The sequence below is a fragment of the Balaenoptera musculus genome, chromosome 11 (assembly GCF_009873245.2).
Source record: "Balaenoptera musculus isolate JJ_BM4_2016_0621 chromosome 11, mBalMus1.pri.v3, whole genome shotgun sequence".
Taxonomy (NCBI): domain Eukaryota; kingdom Metazoa; phylum Chordata; class Mammalia; order Artiodactyla; family Balaenopteridae; genus Balaenoptera; species Balaenoptera musculus.
This window is the reverse complement of record NC_045795.1, coordinates 29,214,383-29,239,105: the sequence shown is the minus strand read 5'-3', so window position 1 is coordinate 29,239,105 and position 24,723 is coordinate 29,214,383. Positions and strand designations below refer to the sequence as shown.

At 40.6% G+C, this 24,723-nt stretch overlaps 1 protein-coding gene across 1 annotated transcript; it reads left to right on the top strand.

Moving 5' to 3' along the window:
• Positions 1-6,678: 6,678 nt before the first annotated feature.
• Positions 6,679-23,520, top strand: ANKRD66 (ankyrin repeat domain 66). The gene is made up of 4 exons (XM_036870800.1): positions 6,679-6,806; positions 15,659-15,834; positions 17,550-17,778; positions 22,882-23,520. Exons 2-4 carry the CDS (start codon positions 15,672-15,674, stop codon positions 23,078-23,080), a joined length of 591 nt encoding a protein of 196 aa, XP_036726695.1. The 5' UTR covers positions 6,679-6,806; positions 15,659-15,671; the 3' UTR covers positions 23,081-23,520.
• Positions 23,521-24,723: the final 1,203 nt, after the last annotated feature.

Genomic DNA, 24,723 nt, shown 5'->3' with positions numbered 1-24,723 from the left:
GACTTCCAAAACTATGTTGAATAATAGTGGTGAGAGTGGACATCCTTTACTGTTCCTGATCATAGAGGAAATGCTTTCCGTTTTTCACCATTGAGAATGATGTTTGCTGTGGGTTTGTCCTATATGGCCTTTATTATGTTGAGGTAGGTTCCCTCTATGCCCACTTTCTGAAGAGTTTTTATCATAAGTGGGTGTTGAATTTTGTCAAAAGATTTTTTGGCATCTATTGAGAGGATCATATGGTTTTTCATCTTCAATTTGTTAATTTGGTGTATCACATTGATTGATTTGCGTTTATTGAGGAATCCTTGCATCCCTGGGTTAAATCCCACTTGATCATGGTGTATGATCCTTTTAATGTGTTGTTGGATTCTGTTTGCTAGTATTTTGTTGAGGATTTTTGCATCTATACTCATCAGTGATATTGGTCTGTAGTTTTCTTTTTTTGTAATATCTTTGTCTGGTTTTGGTATCAGGGTGATGGTGGCCTCATAGAATGAGTTTGGGAGTGTTCCTTCCTCTGCAAATTTTTGGAAGAGTTTAAGAAGGATGGGTGTGAGCTCTTCTCTAAATGTTTGATAGAATTCTCCTGTGAAGCCCTGTGGTCCTGGACTTTTGTTGGTTGGAAGATTTTTAATCACAGTTTCAAATTCATTACTTGTGATTGATCTGTTCATATTTTCTATTTCTTCCTGGTTCAGTCTTGGAAGGGTATACGTTTGTAAGAATTTGTCCATTTCTTCCAGGTTGTCCATTTTATTGGCATAGAGTTGCTTGTAGTAGTCTCTTAGGATGCTTTGTATTCCTGCAGTGTCTGTTGTAACTTCTCCTTTTTCATTTCTAATTTTATTGATTTGAATCCTCTCCCTCTTTTTCTTGATTAGTCTGGCTAATGGTTTATCAATTTTGTTTATCTTCTCAAAGAACCAGGTTTTAGTTTTATTGATCTTTGCTATTGTTTTCTTTGTTTCTATTTCACTTATTTCTGCTCTGATCTTTATGATTTCTTTCCTTCTACTAACTTTGGGTTTTGTTTGTTCTTCTTTCTCTAGTTCCTTTAGATGTGAGGTTAGATTGTTTATTTTAGATTTTTCTTGTTTCTTGAGGTAGGCTTGTATAGCTGTAAACTTCCCTCTTAGAACTGCTTTTGCTGCATCCCAAAGGTTTTGGATCATTGTGTTTTCATTGTCATTTGTCTCTAGGTATTTTTTGATTTCCTCTTTGATTTCTTCAGTGATCTCTTGGTTATTTAGTAACGTATTGTTTAGCTGCCATGTGTTTGTGTTTTTTACGTTTCTTTCCTTTAATTCATTTCTAATCTCATAGCATTGTGGTCAGAAAACATGCTTGATATGGTTTCCATTTTCTTAAATTTACTGAGGCTTGATTTGTGACCCAAGATGTGATCTATCCTGGAGAATGTTCCATGCGCACTTGAGAAGAAAGTGTAATCTGCTGTTTTTGGATGGAATGTCCTATAAGTATGAATTAAATCTATCTGGTCTATTGTGTCATTTAAAGCTTGTTTTTTCTTATTAATTTTCTGCTTGGATGATCTGTCCATTGGTGTAGGTGAGGTGTTAAAGTCCCCCACTATTATTGTGTTACTGTTGATTTCCTCTTTTATAGCTGTTAGCAGTTGCCTTATGTATTGAGGTGCTCCTATGTTGGGTGCATATATATTTATAATTGTTATATCCTCTTCTTGGATTGATCCCTTGATCATTATGTAGTGTCCTTCCTTGTCTCTTGCAACATTCTTTATTTTAAAGTCTATTTTATCTGATATGACTATTGCTACTCCAGCTTTCTTTTGATTTCCATTTGCATGGAATCTCTTTTTCCATCCCCTCACTTTCAGTCTGTATGTGTCCCTAGGTCTGAAGTGGGTCTCTTGTAGACAGCATATATTTGGGTCTTGTTTTTGTATCCATTCAGGATGCTTGTGTCTTTTGTTTGGAGCATTTAATCCATTCACGTTTAAGGTAATTTTTGTTATGCATGTTCCTATGACCATTTTCTTAATTGTTTTGGGTTTGTTTTTGTAGGTCCTTTTCTTCTCTTGTGTTTCCCACTTAGAGAAGTTCCTTTAGCATTTGTTGTAGAGCTGGTTTGGTGGTGCTGAATTCTCTTAGCTTTTGCTTGTCTGTAAAGCTTTTGATTTCTCCATGGAATCTGAATGAGATCCTTGCTGGGTAGAGTAATCTTGGTTTTAGGTTCTTCCCTTTCATCACTTTAAGTGTATCATGCCACTCCCTTCTGGCTTGTAGAGTTTCTGCTGAGAAATCAGCTGTTAACCTTATGGGAGTTCCCTTGTATGTTATTTGTCATTTTTCCCTTTCTGCTTTCAATAATTTTTCTTTGTCTTTAATTTTTGCCAATTTGATTACTATGTGTCTTGGCGTGTTTCTGCGTGGGTTTACCCTGTATGGGACTCTCTGTGCTTCCTGGACTTGGGTGGCTATTTTCTTTCCCATGTTAGGGACGTTTTCGACTATAATCTCTTCAAATATTTTCTTGGGTCCTTTCTCTCTCTCTTCTCCTTCTGGGACCCCTATAATGCGAATGTTGTTGCGTTTAATGTTGTCCCAGAGGTCTCTTAGGCTGGCTTCATTTCTTTTCATTCTTTTTTCTTTATTCTCTTCCACAGCAGTGAATTCCACCATTCAGTCTTCCAGGTCACTTATCCGTTCTTCTGCCTCAGTTATTCTGCTATTGATTCCTTCTAGTGTAGTTTTCATTTCAGTTATTTTATTGTTCATCTCTGTTTGCTTGTTCTTTAATTCTTCTATGTCTTTGTTAAGCATTTCTTGCATCTTCTCGATCTTTGCCTCCATTCTTTTTCCGAGGTCCTGGATTGTCTTCACTATTCTTATTCTGAATTCTTTTTCTGGAAGGTCGCCTATCTCCACTTCATTTAGTTGTTTTTCTGGGGTTTTATCTTGTTCCTTCATCTGGTACATAGCCCTCTGCCTTTTCATCTTGTCTATCTTGCTGTGAATGTGGTTTTTGTTACACAGGCTGCAGGATTGTAGTTCTTCTTGCTTCTGCTGTCTGCCCTCTGGTGGATAAGGCTATCTAAGAGGATTGTGCAGGTTTCCTGATGGGAGGGACAAAAAAGACACCCACATCCAAAGACCAAGAGGAAGTTGCAATGAGATGGCAGAAGGGGTACAATCACAATCAGTAATATTCTATTTTAACTTAGCTGTATAATACTAACTTTTCACCAAGCCAATAAATATACATCTACAGTATCATTTAAAAAGTCTGTATATTATTCTCCTTTATAGTGGAAATCTGGGTTATTTCTTAGAAAACTTGGTTTTTTATATTTTGTAATTTTTAAAATAGCACTTCAGTGAATATCCTTGCAGTTAAATTTTTGTGCATGTTTTTAATTATTTCTTTGTGATAAATCCCTAGAAACAGATTTTCTCTGTCAAAATATATGGATTTTTATTGCCTTCTAACTCTTTCTCCCTCTTCCATGGGTGTCCCTCACCCCAGAAAACATTATACCTTCTTGTGGCAAAATTACTTCCCTAAAAATAATGGACTTTTAATTATCTTACTTCCCCATTCAGAAGCTGTCAACATTTCCCATTGTGCACAGGGAGAAATAAAGTCCAGATACCCTGAAGTGGCATTTGTGGCCTTCCAGGATCTGGCCTCAAACTCCTTTTCATGTAGGTTTCTTGTGTTCAACTCACTTTACACTAAACCATTCTGGCCTCCATGCTGGGGCTTATCCATTGCTTGTATAATTCCTACTTTTTTGGTCTGGATCCTGACAGGAAGTATGTGGCGTCCTCAAACTGGATTATTTGGTGAGTGTTTGATAAAGTGACTGTTTCCAAAAGTGAGAGCAGGATTTAAGGAACCCCACAGGGCATAGTGCAGCACCTCTTACCACCCATGGGCCTGAAGGAGCAAGAGGAAAAAGAAATTACTGGGACCTGGTAACTCTGTGGAGAAGACCACCTGACAGAAGCTGTGACTGCTGCAGCAAACTCCAGGCAGGAAACCAAATATTCCAACCCCACTTTCCATCCACCCTCCAATCTCCTGCTGGAAATTGGCCAGAGCCAACTGGAAGCTAGAGGGCATAGGAGCCCATGAGTACTGTCCGTAAGGTAAGCCTCCTGGGGTAATGAGTAGTGAAGAGTAGATCTGATGGGGAAAATGGAAGAGACTTCCTCAAGGGAGTTGAGCCAGAGGCAGGTCCACAGGAGATGGTAGAAAAGATGAAATATATGGACAAACGCTACTCAGAACAAGGGGTACCTGGTACCAAGACAGTAATACAAATCCTTTATAGAAGCCCATCCAAAAGTCAGCATATGATGGAGCTACAAAGACCCACATTCAAGTTGTACAGGACCAGGAGAGACTGAGAACAGAACCACAGCTGTGTCTCTGAAGGTGGTCTCTGAAGGACACACGATGGCAAAATATCACCTTAGAGAAAACACAGCCAACCTGGAAATCCTACCTGCCAAGCATTCATAAGTCTCACGCTGCATCGGCACACATTTCCAGCTTGTGCTGATCAGCAGCAGTGCTGGAATCCTAGACCCAGCACATCCTTCTTCTCCTGACCCTAGGGATCATCCCAGATGTCAACTGAGGTCCTGCTCCCCGCCTAGAAGACCCCATGGAAGCTCCTACAAGATGGTTACAGGAGGAAGGGAACATATGATCCAGAAGTCACAAATGGAACCTGACTCTCACCTTCCCAGGCCCAGGTGCAGGCATTCATTAAACTTCTGCCCTCTTTGACATGGTTTATCATTACTCCTTCCAACCACACTCTACTTTAGCTTCTGTGAAGCTATGTTCTCCTTGTTTTCCTCCTGCCTCCCTGGCAGTGCTTCTTAATCTCCTTCGATAGTTGTTCCTTGGCTACCAGATCTCAGAATGATGGTCTCTCTGTACCTGCTATCCTTAATCTTATCTTACATAGACCTATACCTTTAAACATCAACTATATGCTGACAACACCCAAATGTGTATCTTTAGCCCTAAAGTTACAGAACTCTGGACTCCTATTTGATATTTGGATGCGTTACAAGTATCTCAAAGTTAACACATTCAAACTGGAACATTTAATTTAAACTACCTTTCTACTACCCAGACTTGGCCCTCCCCAGTCACCACCACACCACCAAACATCACCGCCTTCCCACCAAGTCGATTAAACCAGAAACCCAAGGATTATCCTTGATTCCTCCATTTCCCCCACTGCTCATGTCTAATTCATTGACAAGTCCTGTTAATATTACCTCCTAAATAATTTTTTATTTCATTCATTCTCTTCTCTCCATCATCTCCGCTGCCAAATACACAAGCCACTTTCCTTTCTTGCCTGGACTTGGGCAGTAGCCCCCTTGGTGGTCCTCCTGCTTTCAATCTTGTGTCCCTTTAGCCTGTTCTCCATGTAGAAGCCAAAGTTACTTTTCAAAACATATAAATTGCACCATCTTGTTCCTGGCTTAAAACCATTCAGTGACTTCTCCTTGTACTTGGAAAAAACCCAAACTCGTTGACATACTGTAGAAGACCCTGAATGATATAGCCCTTGCCTATATGAAACTCATCTTTTCTTCTTGCCCCACACCCCATAGACCAGCTGCATCCTCCTCTTCTTTATTCCTCACTTAGGCCAAGCTGTTTCCTTTCTTCTGCCTGGAACACTTTCCCCAGCTCCTGGCCTCTTCTTTTATGCCAAGTCTCAACGCAGAGGTCACCCTCTCAGGACATCCACCATCACCTCCTCTCCTGTTATTCTCTGCCATTGCACATTGTTTGTTCACGGGACTTATACAAGTTGTAATTTTACATGTAGACATTTATTTGTTTTCTTCCTTATTGTCTGTCTTTTTCTCTGAACTCTAAGCTCAAAGAAGACAGGAAGAGTGAGTGCTCTGTTCTCCAGAGGGCCCAGCATAGTGTCTGGCAGATATAAGGCACTCAGTAAATACAGGTGGGAAGAAAGAATGGAGAGAAATACAGGGAAAAAGGAAAAAAAGAAAAGAGGGAGAAGGAATGAAAGTGGGGGTTAGGGAGGGAGAGGAAGAAGAGGAGAAGGAAGAGGAAGGAATGAAGGAAGAAAGGAAGGAGGGAAGGAAGGAAGGAAGGGAGGGAGGGAGGAGGGAAAGGAGGGAGGGAGGGAGAAGGTCTCTTAGACCAGCATCATCGTTAAGATACCAGCTGCTTAGACTAAGGGAGCAAAAAGAGGAAGCAAGACGGAAGCACCTAAAGTTTTCCTCCTTCCCTTCCCCTGTTCCTTCCTCCACCCTGTGCGGGGTGCTTTATAAATTATTTCAGCTACTCATCTCTCATAGCCTTATGAGAAAGGTGTTAAAACTTCATTTGATTGATGAGAAAAAAAGAGGCTCAGCAAAGTTAAGGGCTTTGCCTGAGATCTCATAGCGGGTTCTGAATGTGAGGGGTGCACGCTGTTTCCATCACTCCACGGGGGTTACCAAACAGCTTACCTCCTTCGTGGTGTCTTGGGGACTGGCGATTGTTTTTTAACATTTTCATATTTTTAAATCAAATGCTGTTCCAGAAGAACCTGTTAAAGACCCCTCTTGGACCACAGAAGCAGAATGGAATTGCTGAACAGCATCAGGGCAAGCAGAGGAGCAGTCCACGCCCCTAGACGGTCCCCACCTTGTGAGGCTGACGTTGATTGGCGGGCTTTAATGAGGTGGGCGGGATCAGTTTCCATGGTGTGAACACAACAAGGCAGGCAGCTAGGACTCCCTTGCAACACTGAGCGCCGCAGATTTCAAAAGACAGTAAGTATTTTTACATTTCCTCTGTCTTTAGATCTTTACTGCAGTTATTATAGATCATTCATATTTATTACAACTTATATTTACTGGCCAGTTTTTACACTGAGACACCTGTCATGAGAAAGATGGAAATTCAAGTGCACTTAATCAAATTTACATGGATTCTAGTGTAGGAAGTTTTGCTAAATTTTCGTAGTTAGTGGTAGGCTAGTGAATTGTATCTGTTTTCTACAAATAAATTTTTGTAAGAAAGCTTCTAATTAATAATATCATTGATTTGTAAACAGCTTTATTGAGATATAACTCACATACCATAAAATTCATCTCTTTAAAGTACACAGTTCAGTGGTTTTTAGTATATTCAAAGTTGTGAAAGCATCACCCCCCACTACCTAATTTTAGAACATTTCATTGCCCCAGAAAGAAATCCTATGCTCCTTAGCTCACTTCCCACCCCCAACTCATCCCAGTCCTAGGCCACCAATAATTTACATTCTATCTCTATAGCTTTGCCTATTCTGGACATTTCACATAAATGGAATCTTTCAATATGTGGTCTTTTGTGACTGGCTTCTTTCACTTAGCATGTTTTCAAGGCTCATGCATGTTGTAGCATGTATCAGTTCCTCATTTTTTTACTATCAAATACTATTCCATTGTATGAATATCCCGTATTTTATTTATGCATTCATCTGTTAATGGACATTTGAGTTGTTTCCACTTTTCGGCTATTGAGTAATGTGCTGCTATAAACATGGGTGTACAAGTTTTTGTGTGGACATATGTTTTCACTTCTTTTAGGTTTACTCCTAGGAGTGGGGTTACTGGTCATATGATAACTCCATGTTTAACCTTTTGAAGAATTATCAAACTGCTTTCCAAAGTGGCTGCACCATTTTATATTCCCAACACAGTGTATGAGGGTCCCAGTTTCTCCACATCCTCACACTTGTTATTATTTGTCTTTTAAATTATAGTTATCCTAGTGGTTGTGAAATGGTGCCTCACTGTGGTTTTGATTTGCATTTCCCTAATGACTAATGATGCTGGGCATCTTTTCATATCCTTATTGGCACTGTACATATTTTTTTTTGGAAAAATCTTCTGTTTGTATTCCATTGAAAACTTCTACTTGAATTGCAACTTCCCCATGAGAAGGTGTGGAATATCCTTGGTATGAACTCAATTGCAAAACAAATGGGGTTCATTTCTGCATAAACCTGCCTAAAGGTTTACTGGAGTTTTGTAGTACAGTCTGGAGTCTGGGAGCCTGATTCCTCCAGCTCTGTTTTTCTTTCTCAAGATAGCTTTGGATATTCAGGGTCTTTTGTGTTTCCATACAAATTGTGAAATTTTTTGTTCTAGTTCTGTGAAAAATGCTATTGGTAGTTTGATAGGGATTGCATTGAAACTGTAGATTGCTTTGGGGAGTATAGTCATTTTCACAAAGTTGATTCTTCCAATCCAAGAACATGGTATATCTCTCCATCTGTTTGTGTCATCTTTAATTACTTTCATCAGTGTCTTACAGTTTTCTGCATACAGATCTTTCGTCTCCTTAGGTAGGTTTATTCCTAGGTATTTTATTCTTTTTGTTGCAATGGTAAGTGGGAGTGTTTCCTTAATTTCTCTTTCAGATTTTTCATCATTAGTGTATAGGAATGCAAGAGATTTCTGTGCATTAATTTTGTATCCTGCTACTTTACCAAATTCATTGATTAGCTCTAGCAGTTTTCTGGTAGCATCTTTAGGATTCTCTATGTATAGTAGCATGTCGTCTGCAAACAGTGACAGCTTTACTTCTTCTTTTCCAATTTGGATTCCTTTTATTTCTTTTTTTTCTCTGATTGCTGTGGCTAAAACTTCCAAAAGTATGTTGAATAATAGTGGTGAGAGTGGACAACCTTGTCTTGTTCCTGATCTTAGTGGAAATGGTTTCAGTTTATCACCATTGAGAGCAATGTTGGCTGTGGGTTTGTCATATATGCCCTTTATTATGTTGAGGTAAGTTCCCTCTATGCCTGCTTTCTGGAGGGTGTTTTTCATAAATGCGTGTTGAATTTTGTTGAAAGCTTTTTCTACATCTATTGAGATGATCATATGGTTTTTCTCCTTCAATTTGTTAATATGGTTTATCACATTGATTGATTTGCATATATTGAGGAATCTTTGCATTCCTGGGTTAAACCCCACTTGATCATGTTGTATGATCCTTTTAATATGCTGTTGGATTCTGTTTGCTAGTATTTTGTTGAGGATTTTTGCATCTATGTTCGTCAGTGATATTGGCCTCTAGTTTTCATTCTTTGTGACATCTTTGTCTGGTTTTGGTATCAGGGTGATGGTGGCCTCGTAGAATGAGTTTGGGAGTGTTTCTCCCTCTGCTATATTTTGGAAGAGTTTGAGAAGAATAGGTGTTAGGTCTTCTCTAAATGTTTGATAGAATTCGCCTGTGAAGCCATCTTGTCCTTGGCTTTTGTTTGTTGGAAGATTTTTAATCACAGTCTCAATTTCATTGCTTGTGATTGGTCTGTTTATATTTTCTATTTCTTCCTGGTTCAGTCTTGGAAGGTTGTGCTTTTCTAAGAATTTGTCCATTTCTTCCAGGTTGCCCATTTTATTGGCATATAATTTCTTGTAGAATCTCTCATGATCCTCTGTATTTCTGCACTGTCAGTTGTTACTTCCCTTTTTCATTTCTAATTCTATTGATTTGAGTCTTCTCCCTTTTTTCTTGATGAGTCTGGCTAATGGTTTATCAATTTTTATCTTCTCAAAGAACAATGTTTTATTTCTATTGATCTTTGTTATTGTTTCCTTCATTTCTTTTTCATTTATTTCTGATCTGATCTTTATGATTTCTTTCCTTTTGCTAACTTTGGCATTTTTTGTTGTTGTTGTTCTTCTTTCTCTGACTGCTTGAGGTGTAAGGTTAGGTTGTTTATTTGAGATGTTTCTTGTTTCTTGAGGTAGGATTGTATTGCTATAAACTTCCCTCTTAGAACTGCTTTTGCTGCATCCCATAGGTTTTGGGTCATCCTGTTTTCATTGTCATTTGTTTCTAGGTATTTTTTGATTTCCTCTTTGATTTCTTCAGTGATTTCTTGGTTTTTAGTAGTGTATTGTTTAGCCCCCACGTGTTTGTATTTTTTACAGATTTTTTCCTGTAATTGATAGCATTGTGGTCAGAAAAGATACTTGATATGATTTCAATTTTATTAAATTTACCAAAGCTTGTTTGTGACCCAAGATATGATCTATCCTGGAGAATGTTCCATGAGCACTTGAGAAGAAAGTGTTTTCTGTTGTTTTTGGGTGGAGTGTCCTATAAATATCAATTAAGTCCATGTTGTTTAATGTATCATTTAAAGCTTGTGTTTCCTTATTTATTGTCATTTTGGATGATCTGTCCATTGGTGAAAGTGGGGTGTTAAAGGCCCCTACTATGATTGTGTTACTGTTGATTTCCCCTTTTATGGCTATTAGCATTTGCTTTATGTATTGAGGTGTTCCTATGTTGGGTGCATAAATATTTACAATTATTATATCTTCTTCTTGGATTGATCCCTTGATCATTATGTAGTGTCCTTCTTTGTCTCTTGTAATAGTTTTTGTTTTAAAGTCTATTTTGTCTGATATGAGAATTGCTACCCCAGCTTTCTTTTGATTTCCATTTGCATGGAATATCTTTTTCCATCTCCTCACTTTCAGTCTGTATGTGTCCCTAGGTCTGAAGTGGGTCTCTTGTAGACAGCATATATTTGGGTCTTGTTCTTGTATCCATTCAGCCAGTCTATGTCTTTCAGTTGGAGCATTTAATCCATTTATATTTAGGGTAGTTTTCGATATGTATGTTCTTATTACCATTTTCTTCATTGTTTTCGGTTTGTTATTGTAGGTCTTTTCCTTCTCTTGTGTTTCCTGCCTGGAGAAGTTCCTTTAGCATTTTTTGTAAAGCTGGTTTGGTGGTGCTGAATTCTCTTAGCTTTTGCTTGTCTGTAAAGTTTTTAATTTCTCTGTTGAATCTGAATGAGATCCTTGCTGGGTAGAGTAATCTTGGTTGTAGGTTTTTCCCTTTCCTCACTTTAAATATGTCTTGCCACTCCCTTCTGGCTTGCAGAGTTTCTCCTGACAGATCAGTTGTTAACCTTATGGGGATTCCCTTGTATGTTATTTGTTGTTTTTCCCTTGCTGCTTTTAATATTTTTTCTTTTTATTTAATTTTTGATTGTTTGATTAATATGTGTCTTGGCATGTTTCTCCTTGGATTTATCCTGCATGGGACTGTCTAACTTCCTGGACTTGATTGACTATTTCCTTTCCCATATTAGGGAAGTTTTCAACTATAATCTCTTCAAATATTTTCTCAGTCCCTTTCTTTTTCTCTTCTTCTTCTGGGACCCCTATATTCAAATGCTGGTGTGTTTAATGTTGTCCCAGAGGTCTCTGAGACTGTTCTCAATTCTTTTCATTCTTTTTTCTTTCTTCTGCTCTGCAGTAGTTATTTTCACTATTTTATCTTCCAGGTCCCTTATCCATTCTTCACCTCATTTATTCTGCTACTGAATCCTTCTAGAATATTTTAAATTTCATTTACTGTGTTGTTCATCATTGTTTGTTTGCTCTTTAGTTGTTTTAGGTCCTTGTTAAACATTTCTTGTATTTTCTCCATTCTATTTCCAAGATCATGGATAATCATTACTCTGAATTCTTTTTCAGGTAGACTGCCTATTTCCTCTTCATTTGTTTGGTCTGGTGGGTTTTAACCTTCATCTGCTGTTTGTTTCTCTGTCTTCTCATTTTGCTTAACTTACTGTGTTTGGGGTCTCCTGTTCACAGGCTGGAAGTTCGTAGTTCCTGCTTTTTTTGATGTCTGCCCCCAGTGACTAAGGTTGGTTTAGTGGTTTGTGTAGGCTTCCTGGTGGAGGGGACTGGTGCCTGTATTCTGGTGGATGAGGCTGGATCTTGTCTTTCTGGCAGGCAGGACTGCGTCCGGTGGTGTGTTTTGGGGTGTCTGTGACCTTATTATGATTTTAGGCAGCCTCTCTGCTAATGGGTGGGGTTGTGTTCCTGTCTTGCTAGTCGTTTGGCATAGTGTGTCCAGCACTGTAGCTTGCTGGTTGTTGAGTGGAGCTGGGCCTTAGCGTTGAGATGGAGATATCTGGGAGAGCTTTTGTCGTTTGATATTATGTGGAGCTGGGAGGTCTCTGGTGGACCAATGTCCTAAACTCGGCTCTCTCACCTCAGGGGCACAGGCCTGACCCCGCTGGAGTACCAAGACCCTGTCAGCCACATGGCTTAGAAGAAAAGGGAGAAAAAAAAGAAAGAAAGAAAGAAAAAATAAAATAAAATAAAGTTATTAAAATAGAAAAAATTATTAAAAATAAAAATTAAAAAGTAATACAAAAAGAAAGAAGAGAGTAACCAAATCAAAACACAAATCCACCAATGATAACAAGTGCTAGAAACTATACTAAAAACAATAACAACAACAAAAAACGGACAGACAGAACCCTAGGACAAATGGTAAAAGCAAAGCTATACAGAGAAAATCAAACAAAGAAGCATACACATACACACTCACAGAAAGAGAAAAAGGAAAAAAGTATATATATATCTATACATAAAAAAAGAAGGAAGAGAGCAACCAAATCAATAAACAAATCTACCAATGATAATAAACTCTAAATACTAAACTAAGATAAACATAAAACCAGAAACAAATTAGAAGCAGAAAGCAAAGCCCAAGTTTACAGTTGCTCCCAAAGTCCACCACCTCAATTTTGGGATAATTCGTTATTTATTCAGGTATTCCAGTGATGCAAGGTACATCAAGTTGATTGTGGAGATTTAATCCCCTGCTCCTGAGGCTGCTGGGTGAAATTTCCCTTTCTCTTCTTTGTTCGCTCAGCTCCTGGGGTTCAGCTTTGGATTTGTCCCCATTTCTGTGTGTATGTCGCCTGAGGGCTCCTGTTCCCCACCCAGACAGGACGGGGTTAAAGAAGCAGCTGATTAGGGAGCTTTGGCTCACTCAGGCCGGGGGGAGGGAGGGGTACGGAATGCGGGGCGAGCCTGTGGCGGCAGAGGCCAGTGTGATGTTGCACCAGCCTGAGGCGCGCCGTGCGTTCTCCCAGGGAAGTTGTCCCTGGATCACAGGACCCCGGCAGTGGCAGGCTGCACAGGCTCCCGAGAGGGGAGGTGTGGATAGTGACCTGTGCTTGCACACAGGCTTCTTGGTGGCGGCAGCAGCAACCTTAGCGTCTCATGCCCGTCTCTGGGGTCCGCGCTGATAGCCGCGGCTTGTGCCCGTCTCTGGAGCTCGTTTAGGCGGTGCTCTGCATCCCCTCTCCTCGTGCACCCCGCAACAATGGTCTCTTGCCTCTTAGGCAGGTCCAGACTTTTTCCCAGAATCCCTCCCATTTAGCTGTGGTGCACTAGGCCCTTCAGGCTGTGTTCACGCAGCCAACCCCAGTCCTCTCCCTGGGATCTGACCTCCGAAGCCCGAGCCTCAGCTCCCAGCCCCCGCCCGCCCCGGCGGGTGAGCAGACAAGCCTCTCGGGCTGGTGAGTCCTGGTCGGCACCAATCCTCCGTGCGGGAATCTCTCCGCTTTGCCCTCCGCACCCCTGTGGCTGCGCTCTCCTCCGTGGCTCCGAAGCTCCCCCCTCCGCTGCCCTCAGTTTCCGCCCGCCAAGGGGCTTCCTAGTGTGTGGAAACCTTTCCTCCTTCACAGCTCCCTCCCAGTGGTGCAGGTCCCGTCCCTATTCTTTTGTCTCTGTTTTTTCTTTTTTCTTTTGCCCTACCCAGGTACATGGGGAGTTTCTTGCCTTTTGGGAAGTCTGAGGTCTTCTGCCGGCGTTCAGTAGGTGTTCTGTAGGAGTTGTTCCACATGTAGATGTATTTCTGATGTATTTGTGCAGAGGAAGGTGATCTCCATGTCTTACTCCTCCGCCATCTTGAAGGTCTCTCTCTCCTTGCTTTTCCCGTACATCAGACTCACCTGGAAGGCTTACTATGACACTGACTGCTCCCTCCCCACCCCAGTTTCTAATACTGTAGGTCCAAGTTGGGGCCCAATAATTTGCATTTCTAACAAATTCCTGGTTGCTGCTGCTGCTAGGCCACATTTTGTATGGTTGACTCCAACCTCTTCTTGAGACCTCACATGTTGAGATCAGAGAGACGTTCCCCATGGGCTCACCTCAAGTGACTCTCTCCTGTTCTTCTCCTTTCTGTCTCAGCCCCTTATTTGTTTATATCAATAAGTCTCAAACTTTGGAGTCTCGGGACTCCTTTACTCTTAAAAATTACTGTGAATCCCAGAGAGCTTCTTTTGATGTGGATTATAGCTATCAGTATTTACCCTATTTGATATTAAAACTGAGAAAAATTTAAAATGTTTCTTGATTCATTTACAAAAGTTGTAATAAACCTAATACACAATAACATAAATAATAGTTTTATGAAAATAAGTATATTTTCTAAAACAAAGTATGTGAGAAGAGTGGCATTGTTTTAGTTTTTTTTTTTTTTTTTTGTCAAATCTCTTTAATATGTTGCTTAATAGAAGACAGCTGGATTCTCATATCTGCTTCTGCATTCAGCTTGTTGTTTTGGTTGAAGTATATAAAGAAAATCTGGTTTTACCCATATATAAAGTTGGAAAAAAGAAGAATATTTTATAGCCTTTTCGGATAATTGTGGAAATTCTTCTTTGATGCTACACCAGAATTGGACAAGTGGTAGGGCTTTAAAGGATAGTTAGAATCTGAAACAATCGCAATGTACTTTTCATATTCTATTTCACTAAAACTCATTGGCCTGTCTTGAATAGATCTCTTTACCCATGCATGATTTGGTAACGTCATACACTTGTCATATAAAAAATATTGATTCATGGAGTTATGCAGACTTTCCAAATGTTGACACATTTCGTTATACAATATGATAAAAACACTTCTACGAAGTCATGTAATCAGGGGTCAGAATTTAATATAAATAATTCTTACTGCTTCAATTTCTTTACTAAAATTAGCCTTAAAACAAAAACAAAAACAAAAACTAAAACTCTGTGTGTGTGGTGGTGAAGAATACCTTGACTGCTAGGTGTTTGGTGTCATCGCCTTGCTTTGTGCTAAGGCACCAGCGGTTTTCTACATCATTGTTTTTGAACCATCAGACCAATTATCAGCACAGGGAACAGGACCAATCACATTTTAATATTATAATGAAAATAGCTTTGACCTCATGGATCCCCCAAAAGGGTCCCAGGGAGTTCTAAATATCTATAGACTGTAGTTTGAGAACTGTTGGTTTGTGTCTTAATGTTGTAAACAATTTTTAGCCATTTTATTTGTATGTTTTCATCTTGTCCATCTCCTGAATTGGTGTAGCGATAATACTTAATTTCCATGGGGTACCTCCTCAGTATAAACTGCTCACATGGATTGTCCTTGTATTCTCAAAAGACCCTGGCTAATTATACCCATTCTTTAGATGAGAAAGATAAGGCACAGAATTACACAACTGAGAGTCACACTGCTAGCACTTTTGAGTAGGAGTGGGAAGTAGTGCTGGGAAGAGGTTTGAGGCCAATTAGCAAATGTCAGCCCATGAACTTAGCCTGTAATCCTATAGGCAGAAAGGAACCATTGATAGTTTTGGGATAAGGGATTGGCAAGCACTAACCACAGTAGCTAAGATCCAAATACACACTCAGCAGGGCATACACATGAAGCAATCCTGGATGCAAAGGTATGAGATAAGAAAGAAAGTAAACAATCAGGAACCCTATGGAATCACTCCCTAGGAATAAGGTGTTGCAGAGAATTTCCTAAGTGGCATGCTTTTCCCACAGTTGTTTTTCGGTCATGGAATTGACCAAACTGTCCGACATGACAAAACTCCACCAAGCCGTAGCTGCTGGGGACTACAATTCAGTGAAAAAGATTTTGAAGAAAGGTCTCTGTGACCCAAACTACAAGGATGTGGACTGGAATGACCGAACCCCACTTCACTGGGCTGCGATCAAGGGTGAGTAGGCAATGCCTACGTAGACCCATCCCTTCGAGACCGCTGTTCACGAGGTTCCCAGTGGGTGGTCGGTGTGGGGTAGTAGAAAGAACATTTCTTGGGAGCCAGATGAATGAATGGGGGGCCATTACAATCCTGGCACCTCTGCTTATTAGTTGTAGCACCTTAGGCAAGTTATTTAACATCTCCAGGCCTTAGTCTATTCATCTGTATGATGAGAGCAGTAATGCTGCTTTGGAATCTTGTGGTGAGGATTCAGTAAGATAGCGAATGTGCACTGCCTAGCATGTAGTGACTCTCAATTAATGTTAGCTTTCTGCCCTCTTGAGGGCAGGACAGGAACTTTGTCCTGTTCATGGCTGGGGCACGCCAAACAAGGCTCAGTTATAGAACTGGAGGAGGATCGTGGCAAAAACTCAGCCAAGGGGCTTGTCAAGACCTTCAGCCATAGAACACCATTGAAGAATGTTAGGAAAGTATTACAGTCAACTTTGCTTTTTAAAAATTTGTTTTGACTCCCGTATGGCGAATGGGTTGGTGGGAAGCAAGCCTGGCTGCAGAGAAATCAGTTGGGAGAATTTTCCAGTACAAAGTGATGGGAGCTATGCTAAAGCACCTGTCAGTGAACATTTGCTATATGCTAGGCTGTGTACTTTATGCCTGTGATCCTTTTGTGCTTCACAAGAACTCAGTAAGGTAGATGAATATATCCTTAATTTGCAAATGAGGAAACTGAACCTCGGATGTTTGTTTCTCATCTGCGATGCCATGGTTAGCAAGCGGTATTTATTGTCAGGTATAAACCCACATCTCTCTGATGAGAAAACCTGTACTCTTAATCTGTGCTAGCTTTCATGTAAGTGGGACTTGATGTATTTTTTATTGAGATGTAATTGACATACAACATAATATCAGTTTTAGGTATATAGCATAATGATTCAATTTTTGTATATATTGTGAAATACCACAGTAAGTCTAGTTAACATCTGCCACCATACATAGTTACAAATTGTTTTCCTTGTGATAACTTTTAAGATCTACTCTCCTAGCAACTTTCAAATATGCAATACAGTATTATTAACAATAGTCACCATGCTGTACATTACATCCTCATGACATTTATTTTATAACTAGAAGTTTGTACCTTTTGTACCTTCACCCATCTTGCGCCCACCCACAGCAACCACGAATCTGTTCTCTGTATCTATGAGCTCAGTTTTTTTTGTTTTTAGATTCTATATATAGTGAGATCATATGATATTCGCCTTTCTCTGTCTGACTTATTTCACTTAGGATAATGCCCTCAAAGTGCATCCACGTCGTTGTCAAATATTTGGTTTTGCAGTCGCCATTGAGACTGCCGAAAGCAGAGTGAGCCTTAGGGGTGTTAGCTCAGGTCAGGGTAGAGTGACTTGGAAGAAAAAGCAAGATTCCTGGGCAGGGTCTGCAAGAATGGACAGGAGAAGGGGGTGTCCTGGAAGGAACAGAGGGAATCCTTGGAGGGCTCAGACTGAAAGTGGGAGCCACGGGGTAAGAGTGGGGTGCTGAGTGCCTGGTAAGAAGAGGGAGAAGGGAGGAGGGGTTGATGCTAGGAAACTGGAGGGACCTCAAGGGCAAACGTCTCCCCGTCTTTTGTGCCACCTAGGCTAGCTCTGGCCTTGGTCCAGCAGAGACACCTTCATCCTAACCTCTTGTTTCTTCTTGGGACATCTAAGGACACATGGAGGTGCTGCAGCTCCTGATAGAACACGGGGCCAGGCCCTGCCTGGTAACTGATGTGGGCTGGACCCCCGCTCATTTCGCAGCTGAATCGGGCCATCTGAACGTGCTCAAAACTCTCCATGCCCTGCACGCCGCCATCGACGCCCCTGACTTCTTTGGAGACACACCAAAGAGGATCGCACAGATCTATGGGCAGAAAGCCTGTGTAGCATTCCTGGAGCAGTAAGTTTCCTTTATTTCCAGCTCTAAAGGGCAGAGAAAGAGGAGCCAGTGACCAAGGTCTTTGCCAACTCAGTGGTCTCAGGTTGATGAAAATGAAACGAGGAAATCCAACCAATTGTTGTTTGAGTTGTTTTTACCAATTTTTCACTGATATGGCTAGTTTGGGGTGGAAACTATATTGTTTTAGATTATTTAGATTATTAAAATCTATTGTTTGGGATTAACAGAGACACACTACCATATATAAAATAGATAAACAACAAGGTCCTACTGTATAGCACAGTACTATATTCAGTATCTTATAATAATCTATAAGGGAAAAAGAATCTGAAAAAGAATATATATATTCTTATATGTAATATAAAACTGAATCACCTTGCTGTATACCAGAAACTGATACAACATTGTAAATCAACTATACTTCAATTTTTAAAAAGTCCTCATTACCTCACAGAAAATAAAAATTAGAGAGGTATGTCAGGCAGTTAATTAATAAAAAATATTATATGATTTTTCTGGAAAAATCTATTGTTTAAAACTTATACATTAGTATAATTACACATTATTATTATAATTTTAATAATATGATATATAATCATTATACTTATTGTTTTAGATTATACAAAAACTATCTCAGATAAGAGTGGTGGGACACAAATTTGAAAATGGGACATGGTACAAGATTCATGGACCCCCCCCCTTCAGATTCCTGAAAGGTATTCAAGCCAGCTGTGTGACCTTGGGCAAGTTAAGTCTCTTTCCTGACCCTCAGTTTCCTCATATTTAAAATGAAGCAGGTGAATTAGGCTATCATCCATAAGGGCCCTTCTGCCTTTTAAAATGCCTATTTATCTGTGAATCTCCTACTCACACACTCACCAAAGATAAGAACTTTTCTAACATTTGTTAATTTTTTCTCTCAGCCAAGCATTCAAATAGAATTAAGTATCAATTATGTACTTGAAAGTTACGGCTCTTGGAGGGACGGAGATGAAATTTAGGAATCTATAATCTGGTTGTGTTAATAAGTAATTCATACAAGAGATAGTAAAGTAACGAGTGAGGGCAGCATTGCTTGAAAACCAAAATGAGATCTATAGCAAATCTATCTGTGGGGCAGTTCATTTGGGAAGGGGGGATGATAGCGAAATGCCCTTCTTGAAAATAAAGTTATCTTCGGAAAGTTAAACTAGTAAAATCTTTGCCTATGATGAGATCAGTCATCTGTAGAAGTAACCCATGAGACTTTCTCTTAAAAGTGGTGTCCCACATTAAAAATATTCAAAATCATAATTAAGAAGATTTGGGGAGTAGAGGCAGAACCTTGGGTCCGGGCTCCAAGACTCTGTCTTCTCCCCAGTCCTGCCATCATCCCCTACATTCAATAACCTCCAACCATTATGGACCTCAGCATCGGCAACATTGTTTGCTGGACTCTCTAAGACTCTAACATACCACCATGTGACCATAGCTCCCTTTCTTCATTTTCCCAGTTCCTGGATCATCACACAGGTATTTGAGTGCAAGAACTCATCTCATTCAACTTCTTTCCCTCCCACCTATCACCTGCCTGACTGTTTCACTATCTTCCATCTGTCTGCCATCTGGACACTGTGGGCTGAAAGCAAAATGCACAAAGTGAGAGTTGTGAGTTCAGTTTTATTCAGGGTCTTACTGAGGACTTGAGCTTGGGAGACAGCCTCTCAGTAGCTCTTAGAAACTGTTCTCAAGAGGTGGGGGGCAAGGCTAGTTTATATATGATTTTTGGGGGCTTAGGAATACATACAGTCAAGCATACATCTTGGCAAAAGATTACTGCTCATCACAAAGAACAGATGTCTCAGGTTAATGATTATAGTGCTTTTCTATGTATGGGAAGATACAAGAAGCTGGGTTCATTAAAATTCTTCCTGAGATACATCTAACTAAGGAGGCTGCTTGTCCAAAGCACAGACCATCCTGTTATGATCTTTAATTTCCTGTCAGAAGCACAGAGAACTTCATTCATCACCTTAATTTCTTCTGTCTGAAGCACAGAGTGTACTGTGCATCAGTGATTGCAGCAGGTTAATCTTTTTAGAATTAGATGGTGAGCAAAACACTCTGTTCTCTTCTTTTGTTTGCAACACCATGATACTCTGCTTCTTTCACTCTGTTTCCACTATTTTTAACTTTCCACCCTTTGGTCCTTCTGTAGCATATAATCCAGAATTCCCAGCCTTGGGTTGGTCTCTGTCTTCTCCACGCTTGTTCTTGGTCTGCTAAGCCCACAGATAAGTAGGTGGTTACCACCAGAAGTTCTAAGGTTTCTATCTCCAGCTGAGCCTTTAGAACACTCTAGCCATCTCTTCCTGTTCTTCTCCATCAGTGACAATTTCAAGTTCCAATCACACTTCAGCCCGTCCCTCAGAGGGTATGCTTTCTACTTCACAGAGAATATTGAAGCCATGGGTATACGTCTTCACACCTCTCAAACCTACATATCATATATACATCTACATCTGTTCCTTGTTGCCTTCCTGTTCAGCCTTCTGTGGGAAGTATTATCGCTCCATATAGACCCTTCATCCAATCCTTTATGTCTCCTACAAGATCATCATTCCCACATTCTTTGTTGCATCTTTCATGCTCTCTTCTGTATTTTTAAGTTTTTTCTATTCCTTCCCTTCCCTTCTCTTTGCCTCATGAACATACTCAAACAGATCTTATTAAACAAACACACAAAGAGTTAGAGGCCCTTCTAATGTCTGCTATGTCTTTCTTCTTCGCTACATTTCTAAGCTACTTGAAAGGTCATCTATATAATTGTCTCTACTTCCTCATCCACTCTTCAGACTTCTTCCCCCATCATTGTACTGAATCAGCTCTCATCCACGGAGATCCTTGCTGCTAAATTAATGGCCTCTTCTCAATGCACATCTTACCTCCACTTAATCTGGTATTTGATAACTCTTCTCTCTTGTGTTATCTGCTGCTCCTGTCTTCTGGTTCCCTGACTAGCTGACCATTTCTTCTCATGATTTTTCTAAGCTCCTATTCTTGCATGCCTTTTAGATGCTAGCATTCCTCAGGGACCTATCCTTGGCTCTCCTTTACTGAATTACTCTGAGTTATCTCAGCCCCTCCCTAGTAACCAGTGGGTGGCTGAATGTGATACACAACCCCAGCATAACTGAAGTGGAGGAGGAGGGATTCCTCCAAATAATGCAGAGTGAGTGCTATTACCAGGAAAAGTGGGCAGGCATTGCTGAGCAGACAAATACAACAAAGGTCAACCACATCGCGTGTAAGTCATTTCTATTCATCATCTCCTATGAGGAACTTCCCTTGTGACAGTTAGAGAGAGGACTTAACGGGAAGGAATCCTGGTTAAGGGGAAATTAATCTGGACCCTAAAATATAGCTAAGACCTGGCTAATGAAGGAGGGAGAAATCTTCTTGATTTGGAGTGAAGGTACCAAGTTGGAAATGGGCATAGGTTGTGTGTGGATGTGAGGAGGTAGAGAGACAGTGGAGGGATGAGTGGCCTGGCAGAGCAGAGCATTTACGCTGGAGAGAAGTGGAGACTAAGGCTGGTTGGGTGGGCTATCACAGTGAGCTGGGCAAGAAGATGAGTGTGAACTCCTCAGGGGATTGATAAGATGAAACAAAGGCTTTAGCCAAGTTACTCCTGTAGTGGAAGAGGTGGCAGTAAAGCTGTGCAGGTTGGATTTGACACACTTAGACCACAGGCAAGGAGATCACGTAAGGAATTTCTTAATCCTTCATGTTGCAAGTAGGTGAGATCCTGGACTAGGAAGACGAAGGGAAGGATATAGAAGAATTTCAAAAGAAGCTTAGACAGTATTTGACAATTTTTGGAATATCCTAGGTATCCTAGTGGAACAATTCAACTTTTGATTCAGCCTCTCTTGAGTAGTAAATCTCTCGTTCAACAAATATTTTTCAGCAGAAATTTAACACAGCATTGTAGATCAACTATACTTCAATAAAATTTAAACAAAAACAAATATTTTTGAGCCCTACTACGTGCATGGCATTGAACTAGATACTGGAAAGGACTTAAAGATACTTCAGGTACAGTGCTGAACGCTAAAAAGCTCCCTGTCTGGGAGAGGAGAGAACTTGTTTACATAAATAACACTAATACAAGATAGAAAGTGACAAGGTCAAGAGAGCAGGTCAGAGGAGGGAGGCTTTGTGGTCTGAATATGGAGAGGTCACTTGCAGCTTGTTGGGGGCACAAAGGCTGAGCAACAAGCAGGTTTGCTGTCCTCTAAATGAATTGTGCTTTTTATCATGCTTTGCACTTACAATACCATTTGCCCTGCCTGTATGATCATTTATCCTCTCAAATTTCATTTGACCTCATACTGGCTCAAATCTTATCTCCATGAATGGGCTTTCACCGGCGTCCTTAAGCAAGTCACATACTCACCTTTGGCCTCATATACAAAACAGTGTTTTTGTATGCTTCCCATCGTCCGTGTGTGTATGATGATCGATTCATCTATTTCTCCATCTATCACCTGTTCTAAGACTCTGTAGCTATCATCTATCTATATATATCATCTAACTATTCTTTACATAAATCCATCTATACATACAATATGTACGTGATTATAATTTTTATTTTCTTCCCTACCTGTTTCTGTACTTTAAATTTTTCTACAATGAACAGACATAGCTTTTATAATTAGGAAAAAATGCAATTAAAAAATAAATGAAGGAAAACAGCCTCCCCATAATACGCAGGTTGCTCTGTGGATGTGAGCACTTTAAAAATGAGTAGGGGGTGGGGCTCAGTGGTGCAGCCACTGTCATTAAAAATGACAAGCACTTCAAACTAAGTGCTTGTCTTTGATTCTATGGACCTCCCACCCGGGCACCCTGTTTTTCTCCACCTCAAAGGAGTTTCTTTAGTGTCTGAGACCTCCCTAAGGGTACACTTGGAAATGCTTGAACTTGGCCGCCTTTCTCCTCGACTGGACGGCGGAGGTGCCCAGGCCGCGTGCAGAGGGCAGAGGAGAGGCCCCTCTGCAGGCCAGGCAGGCTGTCCAGTCCACGGGGGTTGGGGGCTGAGAGCTGGTTCCCCTCTCCTAGGGCTGAGCCCCAGTGCCGGGACCACCGCCAGGCGACCAAGCAGACGGGGCTGCAGCTCGATCAGCGGGACGAAGGCTGGGAGACCAAGAAGAGGGAGCTGGAGCTGTCTCTTCCTTCCTCAAAGCAAAACACTAATAAGAAGAAGAATAAGACTCGAGGCCCCACCAGGCTCAGCAATACCAACGAGAGGAGAGTGTGAGAAGGCTGGCGTCCCAGGAACTGGAGCTGGGTTTTCTGGCAGGAGACTTTCCTTGGCGCCAGACTAGGTGTTGTTAGATGTGTGTTGTCCTGACATGATTTCACTCCTAGATCATTAATTATCCACATGGCTTCTACCGATAGCTCCTGACCTGTTGTTCAATCTGGAAGTCTGGCCAGGGGACTCTCTGCATGGGCTGTCTCCTCCTTGCCCATACCTGCCGTCCCTAAGTATTACCAAGAGGGCACAAACGTCAGCTGCTTGCATTTTGTCACCAGTGATTTGCACTGTCTGCATCTCCTGAACCCCTATACGCAATTATAGAATTTCAGGGCAAAGAAAAAGCTTCTCCTAAGGAAACTTGGTTGTTTTCAATGAAAAGAAAAAAAAAAAGTATTATAACAACAAAATCTCAAAAATTTCCAACATTCTCAGGTCAGTTAATCCATGAAAAAAAAAATTATTTGTTGTCACATAGACCAAGCAAAGAGGTGAAGAGATGTAGCTCTGAGTTTCCAGCTTTTTTTTTTTTGCTTGGGGTAGAAGCCCACAGTCTCAGCAGGACCATTTTTACCAATGATCCCTTCTACACAGGAGAGACAATTTGGACAATAGATTAGCTCAGTGAGAAATAAAAACCTAAAATTAATTTTATTCCACTTAATAATGAGAGCTAGCATAAAATGATGGAACATGTAATTACATCTCTACTTGATCAACTGTATATTTTAGGAAATCTAAATGCAGATCAGATATTTCCAATGAAAATATTGCATCCAAATTGACATATGCTATAAATATAAAATGCATATCATATTTTGAAGACTTAGAACAAAAGATGTAAAATAGCTCATTAATAATATTGATTACATATTGAAATGATAATATTTTGGATATTGGGTTAAATAAAATATATTACTAACATGAATTCTACCTTTTTCCTTTCAGTTTTTAAAAAAATGTGGCTAGTAGAGTTTTTAAAATTATGTAGGTGGCTTGCTTTTTTTCCCCCATCAGATGGCACTACAGGAGAAACCAGACAATAGTTAGGGCCTCTGCCAGGCAGCTGGCCTAGTGTACTTGAAATGGCACTTTCTAGGTTTACTAATTTTTCTGCCTAAATCCATGTGTCTAGACACCAAACATCATCTTAATTACACACTCCTCAAGGCTTATGTTAATACAGGTCATGTTTAGTTGAATTTTCTGAAATGGATAAATGCTTGAGCATCTTACAGGAAAGCAGTATAGATGTGGAGGTTGCCTTGCCTAGTGTTTATCCATCCCCAGCATCAGTTTCCTTTCTCTAGTCCCTGCAATTCACAGGGATGGTTCCTGCTTGCCATCCTTCAATCAGTCCTCAACCAGTGGCAACAACTCCTGCTGGACCAATAAACATCTTCTCCTGGGAGTATGAAGGGGGAGACCCTGGGCCCGCCGGTTCTGGGGGATGAGGCTAAACTCAGGGGACGTGGGGGTCTCCGACTTCCGTCCTGACTCACCCTCACACACACATTGCCCTTGACCTCTGTGCAGAGTTTCCATGCTCTCTGCAAGTTCACACTTCTCCCCCACCACCGACCATAGCCCATGCAGAGGCTTGTGGGCCAAGGGAGAAGGGAAAGGGGAAAGGGGGAGGGAGA

Excerpts from the sequence above, each read along its gene's own strand:
- ANKRD66 (XM_036870800.1), top strand. The coding sequence starts at position 15,672 with ATGGAATTGACCAAACTGTCCGACATGACAAAACTCCACCAAGCCGTA. Across the intron at positions 15,835-17,549 it reads TCACTGGGCTGCGATCAAGG|GACACATGGAGGTGCTGCAG; the intron begins GTGAGTAGGCAA and ends GGGACATCTAAG. Across the intron at positions 17,779-22,881 it reads TGTGTAGCATTCCTGGAGCA|GGCTGAGCCCCAGTGCCGGG; the intron begins GTAAGTTTCCTT and ends CCCCTCTCCTAG.